At 48.5% G+C, this 17,579-nt stretch overlaps 2 protein-coding genes across 13 annotated transcripts in view; one reads left to right on the top strand and one right to left on the bottom strand.

Moving 5' to 3' along the window:
- The first annotated feature begins 6,799 nt into the window (after positions 1-6,799).
- Positions 6,800-16,947, top strand: PRKAB1 (protein kinase AMP-activated non-catalytic subunit beta 1). The gene is made up of 8 exons (XM_083478885.1): positions 6,800-6,952; positions 9,777-9,971; positions 10,537-10,703; positions 11,229-11,322; positions 11,967-12,081; positions 13,052-13,185; positions 15,232-15,300; positions 15,388-16,947. The coding sequence occupies exons 2-8, from the start codon at positions 9,816-9,818 to the stop codon at positions 15,463-15,465; spliced, it is 813 nt and encodes a 270-aa protein (XP_083335011.1). The 5' UTR covers positions 6,800-6,952; positions 9,777-9,815; the 3' UTR covers positions 15,466-16,947.
- Positions 15,730-17,579, bottom strand: part of CIT (citron rho-interacting serine/threonine kinase) — a 116,079-nt gene continuing 114,229 nt past the window's right edge. For all 12 annotated transcript variants that reach the window (XM_083478418.1, XM_083478420.1, XM_083478419.1 and 9 more), the window contains one exon: positions 15,730-17,210. The gene's annotated coding sequence lies outside the window, so the exon portion shown is untranslated. The remainder of the gene's footprint in view (positions 17,211-17,579) is intronic.

The following is a 17,579-nucleotide window of genomic DNA, read 5'->3' as shown; positions in this document are numbered from 1 at the left end:
GCTCCAGCGGGAAGGTAAATGGCGTTTCCGTGCGCTGCTGTGGTTCGCCAGAAGTGGCTTAGTCATGCTGGCCACATGACTCGGAAACTGTACGCCGGCTCGGCCAGTAAAGAGAGATGAGCGCCGCAACCCCAGAGTCGGCCATGACTGGACCTAATGGTCAGGGGTCCCTTTACCTTTACCTTAACTGGAGAATAAGTGTTGTAGCAGTACTCTCTCTAAAAATCATAGCCCAAGAACCTGATTATGATAATTCCAGCACATGGGTGTGAAATTCCCTTCAGCAATTGTAATTTCTACTCTTCATTAAGCTAGCCATAAAGGAATCAGATGTGATCCTGGGGGTTTTTTGGTACTATGGTGTTAAGGTTCCGTAGCTCTGGCAGCATTTAGACAGGTGTTTATTGCAGAATCATTGCTGCTCAGGCAGGCAAGACCTATTATGCAAGATCCACAGGATATCATTGGCATCAAAATCCCAGGCTGCTCCCCCCCACCCTCATTTAATCAGGATTTACCCTTTCCATAGGAAATCCAGTGAGTTAAAAAACAACAACACACCCATTGCAAGCAACCTGTTTGCGATATCTGAATAACTCATTTGCAGTATTAAACCCCCCAGGGGGGCGGGAATGTTTTTTAGTGCCAAGTAAAAGATGGATGGCAATGTTTGCTCGCTGCCTGGGGTGAGTAAAGGTGATCTCAGACCAAGCAGTCTGCATCAGGAAGGGTGGACTAAAGAGCCTTTGACGTATGTGCTGGCTTGGGAGAAACCAGCTGAGGTCAGAGTCATCAGGTCCACATTGGGTCTCATCCAGGGTAGCAGCACACAGGACCACATTTGGGCAGGCCACCAGCTATCCACCCCAGTCATTTGGTTTGTGAAGTCCAAAGGATGTGTATTCCTGATTGCCTATGAGTGGAGCAGGACCTTTTTTATCCATTTATCTGCTTCAGGCTTTCACTGCCTCATGATAGCTCTTTCTCTGTCACACACAAACACACACACACACACACAAATAGTCTCCTTTTATTTACCACCTCAAGTTCTGCTGTGCCATTCCCTGTGCCTCAAAACCAAGCCTGCCCGCCCGCCCCGCCACACACGCGTTACAGGCAGAGACAGATGGGAAGGTAAATTGCTGTCCTCAGCTCCTGGATCAGATTAGCCTCCTCCAGGTCTTTGGGACAGCTGGGCTCTGTAAAACAGCGATGTGTGTGTAATTCTGATATGTAACTTTAGAGCAGGGCAGCTAAATATAAGAGATGAGGGCCAAGTGAAGATTTAAGCATCAGGCTTCTGCTGGGCTCCTTTCTCCACCCAATAGTAGCAAATTATCATCAATAAGACAAATGCACAGGCAAATCCACTCTTCGGTAATGTTCATTCATTCATTCATTCATTCATAAAAGGTAAAGGGACCCCTGACCATTAGGTCCAGTCGTGGCCGACTCTGGGGTTGCGGTGCTCATCTCGCTTTATTGGCCGAGGGAGCCGGCGTACAGCTTCCGGGTCATGTGGCCAGTGCTTCTAGCGAACCAGAGCAGCGCACGGAAACGCCGTTTGCCTTCCCACTGGAGTGGTACCTATTTATCTACTTGCACTTTGACATGCTTTCGAACTGCTAGGTTGGCAGGAGCAGGGACCGAGCAACGGGAGCTCACCCCATCACAGGGATTCGAACCGCTGACCTTCTGATCGGCAAGTCCTAGGCTCTGTGGTTTAACCCACAGCGCCACCCGCGTCCCTCATTCATTCATAGAATTGTAGAGAAGGAACCCCAAGGGTACTCTCATCCAACAGCTCTGCAATGCAGGAATCTTATCTAAAGCAACCATGACAGAGGGCCACCCAACCTCTGCTTAAAAACCTTCATTCATTTTGTTTACAACCTATCTTTCTTCCAAAGAGCTCAAGGTGGTGTATTTTGTGGGATTTCCCCCCTCTCTGCTCTATTCTCACAACAGGCCTGTGAAGTTAGCTGGTCTAAGAGATAGTGAATGGCCTGAGGTTGCCCACAAAAGTTCACATGGCTGAGTGGGGATTCGAACCCTGAGCTATGCCAGGTCCTAGTCCAACACTCTAGCAACTACACCACACTGGCTCTCTATAAACACGAACAGACTTCCTTTGAATGTTGAATTGCCCTGGTAAATCTCAGCATTCCCCTTTAGAAACTGGTCCCTAAACTAAACCAACCGGGACAGAAATGTGAACGCACTCACGCTTTGTGCCCCTGGAAAAGGAAAATGGAAGCCCCTTTTGCAGAGGAAGGAAATCTTTGGTAAGCTGGAGGAAAGATTTAGCCACAGCCCTACCACTGACCTATTCCTTGGCTATCTGTTGAATGTGAGCAACTTCGGAAGTCCTCAGTTATATCTCAAGCGGCAGAGAGCCAATTGCACTTGCAGAACTTCGGCCCTCCGCAAAGAAAGGCCACCCTGCTCCTTCCTTGCTCCACAAGGGTCCTCCTATGCTGCTCAGCTGCACCGCCAAGGCATTTAGGGGGTGAAATATCATCCTGACGCTTGGGAAGTTGTTAAACTGAGTAGACCAGAGAGGAGGAACAGCTTGTATTTAAACAGCCATCAGAAACTTCCAGGGCTTATCCGAGGTGTCAGCTTGCAGCCCTGGTACAACATGCATATACTCTGCTTTTGTATTGGGCCATCTAATCTTGGAAGTGCTGTCACAGTTCTCAAGCAACAGCCCAGGGCTACCTCAGGAGAAGCTGTCGATTAGGGCTAGTGGGGCACTGCCCCACCATCCTCAGCCTGTTCTCAGCCACTCCACACCTGCCTTCTTAAGTCGTCATAATAGGAGAAAGATGAAGGCAAAAGTTAGAATTAGTCAGCCCTGCCTGTCATTGGCTCTGGCGCCACCTACTGCTGGCCTCCCCATCTTCCATCCTACCAGTCTCAGCGACTAGCTTAGGTATCTGTTTGGATTGATCCAGTAGACAGTTGCTTTCCCCAACAAAACAGGCTCACCTGCAACCTGATAACTAAAAAAAACACAGAGGTCAGTGCCTCTTCTATAAGACCACAAGGGAAGTCCAGCAGTTATCTGCAAAGGTGTAGTGCCAACTGAAGCCTTATATACCTTGACCAGGACCAGTAGTTCAGTGAGCTCCGCCTCCTCCAGTGGAGCCAGCTGTCTGTTAAAGGGCCCTTGCCTTATTCAGCAGTCTTTGGTTCCTGCAGGGTTGGGAATCAGAGGATGGTAAGCCTGTGTCTTCCAGTTGGGGTGATTCAGAAGGCAGCCCTGGCAGCTCTTCCCCGAGGGACAACGGCTCCAGATACTTGCCATCTTCTGAGTTTATTGCATGGTATCTGGGTTCTAGAACTGTGAAGCTGGATGGGACCCCAAGGATCATCTAGTCCAACCCCAAGCGATGTCATGGGTCATGACCAGTGGCGTAGCGTTGGTTGTCAGCACCCGGGGCAAGGCAAGTAATTTGCGCCCCCTAACCCGTGGATTTGCGCCCCCTAACCATAACCCCCAGATGTTGCGGCCGGTGTGGCCGGCCCCCCCTGCACCCCCCCACGCTACGCCACTGGTCGTGACAGTCTGTTGGAGGGTAGGAGGGCTAAGGGAACGGGGAAGAGATCCAAGGGCAGACCAGGTCAGAAGAACGGATATTATGAGGGGCTGAGTACATGCCTATATCCTGTTGCAGGAACCTGCCCCCCAAACATTCAGTTTGAACAAACACGACACACACACACTCACACACGACATATGCAACGTTTCTGTTATAAATTCATAGTAAATCAACCATACATTGGATCTACACCGGTCCACTTTTATTTTGCTCCATGAAGGAAGGACTATCAAAGGGGGACGGTTTGATATAGGACGGCCATAATCCCTTAACCGTATCAACGCATACTCAGGAGCCCTGCCCAGTTGGCATGGCAACCTTGATGGTCCCAGACAGAAGACCATCAAGGACCCAACTGACTTGCATATGGGAGTGGATTCAACACGACTGGAACAAAGGACAATGATCAAATCTTCCCTCTGGGGGCAGGAAACTGCCAACTCCCCTTTGTCCTCTAGAAATGACTCATGGGGAGGGGGAAAGGAGGAACCAGCCAGGTGACAACATACTCAGGTTACTTCCACAACCCCTCCTTTTTGTGATGTGACAATGATGTAGTTGTGATGTAGTTCTAGGGGTGTGGCTTGGGGGATTAGTAGCTAATAAAAGTTGGGGTCTTCTTTTGTTCGGGACTTCCATCTTGCTTCATCTTGTTGTGGGTGGGAGTCCTGTAGCGACAGTTTTCAATAAAGGCCAAGCCTACAGGCTGCTCTTTTGCTCCAAATTGTCCTGGTTGGTGTCTTTGTCTTTTTGTCCAAGGGAGCCCTCAGATTCCTCCGTTAACACGCCAAACTGGGCTAATGAGAACGGAGGTCCAAACTGGAGGGCACCAGGTTGTGGAAGGCTGTGGTATGGAACATACTTCTGTGGATTCCAGTCCACTAAATCAGATCCACTGAGTGTGTTGGTGCCTATTGCTAAACAGTCTGTTGCACCAAAAATCCAAAGACAAGGATGGGGAACCTGTACCCCCCAATCTCCAAATGTTGTTGGACCCCAGTTCCCATCAGCCCCAGCAAGCATGGCGAATGGGCAGGGGTGATGAAGTCCAGCAACCCCTGGAGGGCCACAGATGTTCCTCATCCCCGCAAGAGTCTTGAAGCATCATTCCAAATACATCTGTAACCAGAGGTACCACTGTATTTTATTTAAGACAAGTCATGGTTTAAGGTTCAAGGTGTTACTATTAGCATCCAAATCCATTCACAGCTTGGGGCCAGTTTACTCCCAAGATCATCTTACTCTATATGTGCTCTCTCAACCGCTTCAATGGGCGGAACTGGCACTGTTTCAGGTGCCACATAATATAGGTTCGGAATCTGTAAGAAATCAACCTTTCACAAAAATCTATCATTTGCCCAATAATAAATGTTGGAAATGTAAAGAAACTGAAGGTACATTCTTTCACCTTTGGTGGATGTGCCCAAAGATTAAGGCTTTCTGGGAAATGATATATAATGAACTGAAAAAGGTATTTAAATATACCTTTCTTAAGAAACCAGAAGCCTTTCTCTTGGGCATGGTCGGCCAATTGGTGCTAAAGAAAGACAGAACTTTTTTTATGTATGCAACAACGGCAGCAAGAATACTTATCGCAAAGTATTGGAAGACACAAGATTTACCCACCTTGGAAGAATGGCAGATGAAGGTGATAGACTACATGGGACTGGCAGAAATGACTGGCAGAATCCGAAACCAGGGAAGAGAGATGGCGGAAGAAGATTGGAAGAAATTTAAGGACTATCTTGGGAAATATTATAAAATTAGTGAATGTTAGATTGATGTTGGACTGAATTTAAGTGGTTACTAGCTGTAATGATTAAGATAATTGGGGAGGAAAAAAAAGAAGAAAGAAAGGTGTAAAATTTAGTGAAAATTAAGGGAGAGGATTTGCTGAAGGAATAATTCGAATTGGAATACAAAAAGGGGAGGTATGAGGAGGTCCGAGAAATAAGTTAAAAGAAAATAAGTGAGTGAGATTATATGTGTTTTTAATTTTTTGTATTTTTGTTTTTTGTCTTTTTTGTATAAACTTTGAAAAGTTAATAAATATATATATATATAAAAATCAACCTTTCAGTGTGGCAGCACCTACACTTTGGAACTCCCTGCCTGTTGATATCAGGCAGGTGCCTTCACTGTACTCAGATATGTAAAATGCTGATGTGTGTGTGCTTTTTTTAAAGCTTATTGCTGGTTATAGTTTTCTGATTGTTTTGATTCTTTTTACTGATAATTTTATTTTTCTATTCTTCATGCAAACTGCTTTGAGGTTTGTTACAATCAAGTAGTATGGAATTTTTTTTATGAAATAAATAACTAATTTTGCTACTAGAGCAGGCAGGAGTTGGGTACCTCTGGGCTTCCAGTTTTTGTTGGGCTGTAGCACTTGTCCTCAGGGACGCGGGTGATGCTGTGGGTTAACCACAGAGCCTAGGACTTGCCGATCAGAAGGTCGGCGGTTCGAATCCCTGCGACGGAGTGAGCTTCCGTTGCTCGCTCCCTGCTCCTGCCCACCTAGCAGTTCGAAAGCACATCAAAGTGCAAGTAGATAAATAGGTACCGCTCCGGCGGGGAAGGTAACCGGTGTTTCCGTGCGCTGCTCTGGTTTGCCAGAAGTGGCTTAGTCATGCTGGCCACATGACCTGGAAGCTGTACGCCGGCTCCCTCGGCCAATAAAGCGAGATGAGCACTGCAACCCCAGAGTCGGTCATGACTGGACCTAATGGTCAGGGGGCCCTTTACCTTTACTTAGCACTTGTCCTCACCAATCAACATCTGACCAATGATCAGCAGTGGGTGGTGATGGGGGAAGTAATTTAATTACTGTATACCCAAAGGGCCACAGGTTCCCCACCTCTACTTAAGGGTGCCACACAAGGTTTTATTTTTATTTTTTCTATTTTACTTCTGAATAAGCACATGTATGGGCTCGCAGCCTCTGAGCGCGTACAGAGGGAGCCTCTGAGCATGTACGGAGTGCTATTTCCTTCCCTCTGATCATTTAGATTCCTCATACATTTCCAGGAGTCAGTTGGGCGGCGCGGGGGTGGGAATAAACGAGACGATGAGACTTGCGGGCGAGTGACGCTTCCTAGAACTCTCGCCGCCGGAGCAGAAGGTAAAAAGGCGACGCGGCCCCTTTAAATTCCGGTAAGCTCCCGCCACGCCCCGCCCCCTGCCAGCTTCGCGCATCCGCATGCGCAGTAAGAACTAGAGTTCAGCTGCGCCGCCAGGATCACCCCAAGACCGGAAGTTGTTTCTCCGGCGGCCGGGGAGAAACCGGAAGTGGCGAGAACGGCTGTTGTCCGGGGACCCCGAGAAGAGAGTTGCGGAGCCGCTTGCAGGTGAGTGAAAGGGAAGCGGGCGGGCGCTGCAGCGACTCCCTCCTCCGTCCACGGCACAAAGAGGCTGCTTGAGCCCCGGAACCTCCCCCCCCTCCGGCTCCTGAGCATGTGCAGAGGATAATTCTTTGCCTGCTGTTTAGCATTCAAGTGTTGGTGTTTAATGCGAGGAAGGTCCAGGCTGAGAGGAGGGGACTGGCCCAAGGTCACCAAGCGAGCCTTTTGAAAAGCCCACTTCCCTGCGCAGCGCTAGAGGTGAAACGAAGGTTCTTCGCGCACATCCGGTGCCACTTGCCTGCCAGACTTTGAATTTATGTTGTTGTTTAGTCGTTCAGTCGTGTCCGACTCTTCGTGACCCCATGGACCAGAGCACGCCAGGCACTTCTGTCTTCCACTGCCTCCCGCAGTTTCGTCAAACTCATGCTGGTAGCTTGGAGAACACTGTCCAACCATCTCGTCCTCTGTCGTCCCCTTCTTGTGCCCTCCATCTTTCCCAACACCAGGGTCTTTTCCAGGGAGTCTTCTCTTCTCATGAGGTGGCCAAAGTATTGGAGCCTCAGCTTCAGGATCTGTCCTTCCAGTGAGCACTCAGGGCTGATTTCCTTCAGAATGGAGAGGTTTGATCTTCTTGCAGTCCACGGGACTCTCAAGAGTCTCCTCCAGCACCATAATTCAAAAGCATCAATTCTTCGGCGATCAGCCTTCTTTATGGTCCAGCTCTCACTTCCATACATCACTATTTGAATTTATATGTTAGATATATTAGGCACTGCCTCGAACCAGATCAGGTTATTCGTCCCTTTAGCCCAGTGTTTTATAGTTCCACCAACAGTGGCTCTCTGGAGTCTTTGGCACAGAGGGGTCTTTCCTTTCCTTTCCTGCTGGATGTCCTTTTTATAAGTTGGGATATTTGAATAGTTGCAAATATTAGGGGCGGGAGGTTGGTGGGTGGGTGGGGTGGGGGTGTCAAAGGGTGAATAACTCACAACTTGAGCAAAACCTTCAACAGTTGTAGCTATGCCAGTCCTTTTGAGGTATAAAAACGTAAGAGCCATACTGGGTCAAGCCGACAGCATCCTGTTCTCAGAGAAGCCAACCAGATGCTAAGGCATGGGTTCGAGCCCCACGCTGGGCAAAAGATTCCTGCGTTGCAGGGGGTTGGATTAGATGACCCTCGTGGTCCCTTCTGGCTCTCTGATTCTATGTACCTTCTGCTGGATGTCCTCTTGACTGGTGGTACTTAGGGGTTGCATATGTTACTGGGGAGGGAGGGAGGGCCTGAAGGACAAGTCACAGCTTGAACACAACTCACAGCAGGTGAGAGAGCCTTGCTGGACCAGGTGAAAGGGACTCGTCTGGTTCCAGCATCCTGTTCTCACACTGGCCCAAAGGGAAGCTTGCAAGTAGGACATGAGTGCAATAGCACTCTGCCCACCTGCGATTCACAGCAGCTGGCATGCAGAGGCATGTACTGCCTCTGACAGTAGAGGCTAGCAGCCACCTAGAGTAGAAGCCTTATCCCCCATGAGTTTGTTGAATCCTCTTTTAAAGCTGTCCAAGTTTGTGACTGTCACTACATCCTGTGGCAGCTAATTTCGCAGATGAATTAGATGCTGTGTGAAGAAGGACTTCCTGTTTGTCTGTCCTGAATCTTCCAAATGTTCAGCTTCCCAGGTTTTGGGGTTTTTTTTGAGTCTTGTGCATGTTTAAAGCTTTATTTAGTGGAGCACATTTCGTTGGAACCCAGGTGAAGTGTTTTCCTGATTTGGAAGATACATGTAGGGATATTGGGCTAGGAAGAGGGAGACCTGGGTTCATATCCCCCATTAATGTTGTTGTGTGATCTTGGTCCAGTCATACACACTCAGACTCACCTATCTCACAAGAGATGGGAGAACCATTATGCTATCTTGAGCTTCTTAGAGAAAAGGCTGAATATTTTGCTGGCATCCGTCTGTCTCGGGAGACAATGGAGGAGTGTGCCTTTGTGGCTGAAGTCAAACTATTGGAAGGTTACAGTGCCTGTTGTGGCACTAGAGATTGATAAGGGAGAGACATGTTTTGTTGCAGCTGGGGCAGATGACAGTTAAAAAGAATATATTTGTCTTGCTTGGCCTTCTGAGGAGCACAGGTTGCAGATTCCCCCTTCTATTTTATCTCTACAACAACCCTGTGAGGGAGATTAGGTTGAGAATGTGGCCCAAGGTAATCTAATGATCTTCATGGCAGATGTTGCTCCTTTCAGCTGGAGATGCTTCCAGAGACCTTCTATGCTTTCACCTCATTGCATTTTTATTTTTTATTCCATCCTTCCACTAATTAGCCAAGGGCCTTTTTGCTCCCCTCCCCTTTTTGCTCTCCATTCTCTCCTCTCAATAGCCCTGTGAAGTAGTTTAGGCTGGGAGGGATGGGGAGTGAATCAAGGTCACTTAGTGAACTTACTGGCTGAGTGGGGATTTGAACCCAGGTCTCTCAGGCACTTTAATTGTGACACCACACAGGTTCTAAGCTTCTCTCTCTACAGGACACAAGCCTTATGTGCCTGGTGTTCATCCCCACTCAAATGGCATCATTGGCTTCAAGACAGGAAACAAACAAACAAACCAAAGACAGTAAACCAACCAAACAGCACATGTAGTGGACTTTGTAACTCAGCAGGGCTTTCAAACCAGATCTCTGCAGTCAAAAGCCAGCAGTAAACTACACTGGCTCATTTTCACCACCAGCTTGTCATTCTCCTGCCCATTGCTTATTAGATTGTGAGCTGGGCTGTTTGTTTATGCCGACTGAACAGCCTCTGGTTTCTCCGGCACCTGATTTGTTGCAGAGATTTGTGGCTGCCTTTCTCTTTGGGATCTGAAGAGCAATGGGGAACACGAGCAGTGAGCGGGCTGGTGTGGAGCGTCAAGGGAGCCACAAGACACCTCGGAGAGATAGCGGAGGAACAAAGGATGGAGACCGGCCGAAGATCTTGATGGACAGCCCTGAAGACGCCGACATGTTCCACGCCGAGGAAATAAAGGTATGTGACCTCAGGCGTTCGCCCTCATTCGCTGAGAAAGCCGAGCAAAAGGGTTCATGCTGCCATTTTGAAGTATGTGAGACAGGCGCCAGTTTACTCTTGCAGAAACTCCAGCAGCCAGTTGGTTGTTTCTCTTTTTAGAGAGGGGGAATCAGCCATTGGGTTACATCAAGCTTTAGTACCACTCAGAACAGACCCACTGATCGTAATAGACATCCAATAACTTGGATCTGTTAATTTCAGTGGGTCCCCTCCAAGTCAGACCTAGGCAAACACTGAGTCATTTGAATGTCTGTTTCCACCTCCTTCACCCTCTGCTAGGAGGCGGTCAGATAATGGTATGTAGGCAAAATGGAGCAAAGGTCTGATTCAGAAGGTTGTGGGATCCTATGGATAAGATTTTGGGAGTGCCTGGAGAAAGGAAAGGAAGGAGAAATCCAGCTATGCAAGTTGGACCCTAAATGACCCACCCCGTAGCCACTTAACCTAAAACAGATTGCGGAACTGAATTTTTGCCAAGACTTGGCCATTACACCACATGTTCCTCCCTCCCTGTCCCACGCAGCTTGGCAAGGAAAAAGAAGAATTCCTGGCCTGGCAGCATGACGTCGAGGTGAATGATAAGGCTCCTACACAAGCTCGGCCAACCGTTTTTCGCTGGACCGGAGGAGGCAAAGAGGTCTTTCTGTCCGGCTCTTTTAACAACTGGAGCAAACTTCCACTGACACGGAGGTGAGCATCTTTGTGGCTTGGTCTGGGCTACCTTTGTTTGCTGTCTTGGTGAGGAGGCCCAATATGTTTTGAAGGGTATCTACAGCGTCTGTCCTTACCGCAGTTTCCCACAAGAGCAGGAAAAGTGGGCTGAGCTTGGTGCCATGCTGTTATCAAATACTGGTGGTGAAGCCAATGCTCATTTTCAAGAGCGGCTCACCTTTATGGGCATGGGGAGCCAGTCTTGCAACAAAACATCGCTGCAAATCCCCAGCCTCTAAGCAAGAGCGGCCTACAATCGCACTCACGGAGAGCTGTTGGGGTTTTGCTTTTGGTGGGCAGGACGGTACTGTGTGTTTCATTCCAGTATTTTGGGGTGGGTTGTCTGCAGAATGGGAAGAGGCAAAAATTGTCCTTCTGATTGGACCACTCTTCAGATTCAGACTTTTAAATTATTATTTAGCTGACTCACTTTCTACGGTAAAGGATTAATTGTATCCCCTCTCCCCCTCTCTCTTTTTAATCCCCTCCCTCTCTCATTCATAGCCACAATAACTTTGTAGCAATTCTCGATCTCCCAGAAGGCGAACACCAATACAAGTTTTATGTGGATGGCCAATGGACACATGATCCTGCAGAGGTAATACTGCCTTTTTCAGTCGTACTTGGCCATCATGAAGGGCTGGTTCATGCATCCATGCCTCCGCCTTCTGTAATTTCTCCGTGATTGGTGGCTGGCAGATGAACATGCGAAATGCCGGGTGCATTGGAAAGTGTGTTGTTTTAGGTATGATAGTTCACATCAAAGGTGGTGGCCCTTTTACATACGTAGGCCATCACTTGACGTAGCAGCATAAGGTCACGTATATCCTTGTGCAAACCAATTTTGACAACTGACTTCTTTCTGTAATGAACCAGTGGGGCACCTGCCGTTGGTCAGACACTCAACCGAAGACATCTCATTTAAAAAAAAAAAATCTCCCTACATCCTTCCCATGGGAAGGCCTGAGATTCATTCTTCAGGGCCTAGGTCATGGGTGGGGAGCCTGTGCCCCTCCAGGTGTTGCTGACATCATCCATGACCTTTGGCCACTCTGACTGGGGCTGATGGGAGCTGGAGTCTAACAGTCTGGAGGTTCCCAAAAGCTATGGGGTGGAGCCTATTTTGGAGATGCAAAGTAGAGCTTTGCTGGTCTACATTCTGTTCCTCCTCCTCCTCCTCCAATCTCTTCCCATGAGGCACTCCAAAGCAATTTACAAGCTGCCCCTTGGTTTTCTTCCTAGCCTGTAGTAACCAGCCAGCTGGGGACTGTCAACAACGTCATCCAGGTGAAGAAAACAGACTTTGAAGTATTTGATGCTTTAATGGTGGACTCCCAAAAGTCCTCAGATGTATCTGGTAGGTATCTTGGTGTCGTGCTTCTCCATGGTTGGGGGTGCTGTGTTGCCTTGGTCCAGGGTTTAGTGTCTAGCTGTGCATTTTGCAGAAGTGACATCATTGAACACTATTTGTTTCCTGGCACTGGGGACGGTCTGAATGCAGTTAACTCTGGAGGGCTTCGTTCTTCCTGGCACATTATTGAGAGTGTCAGTAACCACACGGAAGGTGGTGATCGAGCAGACATTGTGCACTTAAGAGTCTCAAACAGTTCTTCAGCAAGGACTCCCGAGGAAGCTTAGCAATCGTGAGATAAGATCCCTTATGGATCAAAGAACGGAAAGCACCAGGTAGGAATAAATGGACATATCTCACAGTGCAGAGGTGTAAAAAGTGTCTTCCTCGCTGGAATTGGTATTGGGGCCTGTGCTTTTTAAACTTGGCCTGGCGTTGGGTGTGAGCAGTGAGGTAGCAAAGTTTCCCGATGGTACCAAATTGTCCAGGGTGGTAAGAACAGCAGCAGCATCCAGAATTAAAGGCATCATATATTATTCGCCCAAATGTTGTTCTGCTGTCTTGGAACATCCTGCTGTCTTGGATGAGCTAGAAGAAATGATCTAGCTATACAGATGTTGATCAGTTACATTCTAAACCTTTTAACTGTTTTTAATACCAAGTTTTAAATTGTCGCAGCCCTCCCTGGGACCTGGTGGTGAAGGATGGGCAATAAATTCAACAATGATAATGATTTTGTTGTTGAAAAAGGCATTGCTGAGAGTGCCAAAAGGATCTCTCTCAAGTGGGCTAAACAGGCAGTAAAGTTTGCTGAATAAATGGCATTCAGTGGTAAAGTGTAGAAATCAAGTAAGGAAACCTTTGGGGATTCAAGACCACGGCTGAAATGGGAAATTGTTTAGAAGTGCTTTCCCCCAAATAGACCAAGGTTAACCACAGGAACCTCCCCTCTCTCCCCCCTACCCTCCCTGAGCAGAGCTGTCGAGTTCACCCCCCGGACCCTACCACCAGGAACCCTACATCTGTAAGCCTGAAGAGCGCTTCAAGTCCCCCCCTATTCTTCCTCCGCACCTCCTGCAGGTTATCCTAAACAAAGACACTGGGATTTCGGTGAGTAGAGAAACGTGAAGATAGAAGCAAGCCCCCGCTTTCCCCCCAAATCAAATTCACTGTGTAAGCTGGTGTGTCCTTACCAGCTTTGGGCAGTTTTTATGTGGGGATTCTCCATTTGAAAACAGAGGTGGCGCAGTGAGACTGAAACTCTGAATTGTTTGACTTAACCTGGCGAGGAGGGTTATTGGTTTCTTTTTTTCTTATTATGTGTTTTTATCTTGTATTTTTATGCTGTGAACTGCCCTCAGATTTACACATGGAAGGGAGATGGTTTACAAATATAATAATAATTATTAATAATAATAAGCCTTGCCCTACCTTGCATCCTGTTTTCTTAATAAACCGGTCATGCTTGGGTTTGCATTTCAGAAGCTTCCACAGGAATGGAAAGTTTCTCTTTCATGCTACAAAAAAAAAAATGTATTTGGTAGGTGTACAAGAGTCCTCTGGTGGCCCCTAGTGGCTTTCCTGATTTTGCATCCAAAGTTCTAAATAGGGCTAGGCGACATATTGTCCAAAAGCTGTTTGAAGTCCATATTGGGATGTTGGTTTCATAATTTTTGACCTGGCAATATATCGCAAATCATGATGTGTTTGTTTGTGTGTGTGTTTGCTATGCACAAATCACAATGTGGGGAAAACCATGGAACCAGCCAATGTTTCTCTTGATTCCTGCAGCCCATTAACTCTGCTCCACTGCCTCGTGCTGGGGCAGGCGAATTACAAGAGCAGGCACCGGCAAAAATCATGATGCGGGGAAGACTGTGAAGCCAGCCATTGCCTCTACATAGCACCATCCTTATTTCAGATATTGTGAAATATTAAAAGGTAAAGGCACCCCTGCCCGTATGGGCCAGTCTTGCCAGACTCTAGGGTTGTGCGCTCATCTCACTCTAAAGGCCGGGAGCCAGCGCTGTCCGAAGACACTTCCGGGTCACGTGGCCAGCATGACAAGCTGCATCTGGCGAGCCAGCGCAGCACGCGGAACGCCGTTTACCTTCCCGCTGGTAAGCGGTACCTATTTATCTACTTGCACCCGAGGGTGCTTTCGAACTGCTAGGTTGGCAGGCGCTGGGACCGAACGACGGGCGTGCACCCCGCCGCGGGGATTCGAACCGCCGACCTTTCAATCGGCAAGTCCTAGGTGCTGAGGCTTTAACCCACAGCGCCACCTGCGTCCCATTGTGAAATATTGGTATATCACAATTTCTTTGCTGGTGATGTATCATGATGCTGAAAACCAGATATTGCCCAGCCCTAGTCCTAAATAGGGATGCGGGTGGCGCTGTGGTCTAAATCACAGAGCCTAGGCCTTGCCAATCAGAAGGTCGGTGGTTTGAATCCCCATGACGGGGTGAGCTCCCGTTGTTCGGTCCCAGCTCCTGCCCACCTAGCAGTTCGAAAGTATGTCAAGTGCAAGTAGATAAATAGGTACCACTCCGGTGGGAAGGTAAACGGCATTTCCGTGCGCTGCTCTGGTTTGCCAGAAGCGGCTTAGTCATGCTGGCCACATGACCCGGAAGCTGTCTGTGGGCAGACGCTGGCTCCCTTGGCCTATAGAGTGAGATGAGCGCCGCAACCCCAGAGTTGTCCGCAACTGAACCTAATGGTCAGGGGTACCTTTACCTTTTAGTCCTAAATCAAGTAGAGTGCTTGGGGGCCAAATGCAACCCTCTGGGGCTTTGTACCCGGCCCTTAGCAGTCTCCCTTAGCCACACCCTCTCCTTAAGCTGCACCTCTCCCCCCAAACCACACGTTCACTGAACCCTCTCTGCCCTTTCCTCAGAAGCCTATGCCTGGCTGGAATGTGTCTGTGAACTGCATCGGTGCCTGTTACTTGGTTGGGTGGAGACAACAGTGGTGCAGAAACCTGCCCCTTGCCTATTGCTGGGATGTAGCTATGCTCCACTCAACTTGACTTTGGTGCCACCTGCAACAGCGATGTGGCCCCTGGCAGGCTCCTCCAGAGGGAACGTGGCCCTTGAGCTGGAAAAGGGTTCCTCATCCGTGTCCTGAACTACTCTCCTTTGTCGCCCTCTTTAGTGCGATCCTGCCCTGCTTCCCGAGCCGAATCACGTCATGCTGAATCACCTCTATGCCCTTTCCATCAAGGTAAGGCGGCGGCTGAAGTCGTTGCTGTCTGCCGGTGTTTAGACGGCTCCGTCTTCTGATCTCCCTCTCCTCACAAATCTCTCCTAGGACGGGGTCATGGTGCTCAGCGCTACCCACCGTTACAAGAAGAAATATGTCACTACGCTGCTGTATAAGCCCATATGAAAGCAGAGCTGGGTGCCCAGGCCGATGGAGCAGCGGAGGGAACAAATGAGAAGCGTATGCTCTTTGAAACAGTAGCGGACTTGCTGTCGAATCATAACGCATATTTATATATATCTTTATATTTTTTAAAAGAGCCCAAATTTGCCTTGCTCTCTTTCTCCCCCTCCTGCTTTGAATGTTCTTTAGCCCCACAAGCAGGTACCCACTTGTGCTGCCAATCAAGGCCGTGGGTTTTTGAGGGGGTTCATCGCCCTGTAATAGCAGGGGGGGCGGATCTATGAAGACGCACAAGCTGCCAAGGGCATTTAGTTTGCAGAGTTAAGACAAACGAATTTTTGAACTGGGCACTCGGAATGAATGGACACCTTCAGTCGTCCAAAGTCCCCAAAGTGGCTTTGCTTTTTTTCGTACAGCAATATGTGTAAGAGAAGGTGTCTTCCTTCTGTAGCAATCTGGGCATACCCTTATAAATAACTTTTTATTTTTCGTTCTTGTTCGTCCCTGCCCTCCCCGCTAGTCACCTTTTGTAACCTGGGCACGACTTGCCAGGTTTCAGATGACTGGCAAAGGCAACCAGCTTTGGTTACTTGCCAGCAGAAAATGCTTGGCACATCTTTCAGTTTACTGCAGCTGGACTGATGGATTTAGGTTGGTGGTTTTACTGCCCAGTGGGCAGCAGGATGTTACAAAGAGGCTAGAAGAGTTGGACACTGCTGTGAAGCTTCGGGACCAACCCTTTCTGGGTCCTACGAGCCTCCTCTCTCCCCCTACCTTCTTGGATAGCTTGCTCAGAAATGTGGCTCCTTCCTTTCCAAAGATTAGAATTCCCAAGCAATATTGCTGCCCTGCTCCAGGGTTGCTAGGGGAGGTGGGCTTTGCACCCCAGGCCTTCACATGTCTCTATGCTAAGGAATCAGGATGCTTCTCCTCTCAAACAGCTGTAGCCTCCCCTTGTTTGTGGCAGGAGGCTCGTCAAGGGGCTACACCTCCCATAAAAGATAAGCTGCCTGCTTGTCTCCCCCCCCAAAAAAAAGGCCAATTAATGTGTTGTCTGTCACACCAAGGTGCACACACTCCCTAGCCTGCTGTGGCACCAGCTTGTGCCTTCTTAGCCAAGCGAGCCCTGTGTGGTTTTTTCCCTTCTGATTCCTTACCAATCTTTTGAGGCCACCAGGCAGTTTTATTGCTTTGAGTAGCTGAAACTGATGTATAGGTAGAACAGGCACTCTAGAACAGGGGCTGGCTAACCTGTGGCTCCTCCAGGTGTCATTGGGCTGCACCCGCCTTCATCCCTAACCTAGTCTGACCAGCTGCTTGGGACAGATGGGAGCTGGGTGGCTCCAAGCTCCCATCCCTGCTCTAGACCGCTGTTGAGAACAGTATTTCACGTCTGCTTTTTTAAAAAAAATCTTCTGTTTGCTGTTTTTTCTCTTCAGAAATCAGTTTTTTTAAAAAGAAAATAAAATCAGTTTACATAATGAAGAGTGAGCATTTCCTCTGCACCTTTCTTGAAGGGAACACAGGTTAACTTCCCGACATTACGGCAAAGGTTGCAACCCATACTGTCACCTGTGACCTGTTGCAATATGTGAGAGGAACATGCCTGTTAGGTAGGGCAAGACAAAGGGGGGGTGGGGGTTGTATGGTCGGGTTTACCAAGTGCTGGAGGTCAACAAAATGATTGTCTCGCAGTGGAGCTAAGTTAGCTACTCTACAGGAAAATTTAATGGTCACTATATAGTAGCCTCCATAAAGAAGGCTGATCGCTGAAGAATTGATGCTTTTGCATTATGGTGCTGGAGGAGACTCTTGAGAGTCCCATGGACTGCAAGAAGATCAAACCTATTCCTTCTGAAGGAAATCAGCCCTGAGTGCTCACTGGAAGGACAGATCCTGAAGCTGAGGCTCCAATACTTTGGCCACCTCATGAGAAGAGAAGACTCCCTGGAAAAGACCCTGATGTTGGGAAAGATGGAGGGCACAAGGAGAAGGGGACAACAGAGGACGAGATGGTTGGATAGTGTTCTCGAAGCTACCAGCATGAGTTTGACTAAACTGCGGGAGGCAGTGGAAGACAGGAGTGCCTGGCGTGCTCTGGTCCATGGGGTCACGAA

This window comes from Podarcis liolepis (assembly GCF_965112155.1).
Source record: "Podarcis liolepis genome assembly, chromosome: 15".
In the NCBI taxonomy this organism is placed as follows: domain Eukaryota; kingdom Metazoa; phylum Chordata; class Lepidosauria; order Squamata; family Lacertidae; genus Podarcis; species Podarcis liolepis.
This window is presented reverse-complemented; position numbering and strand designations above follow the sequence as displayed.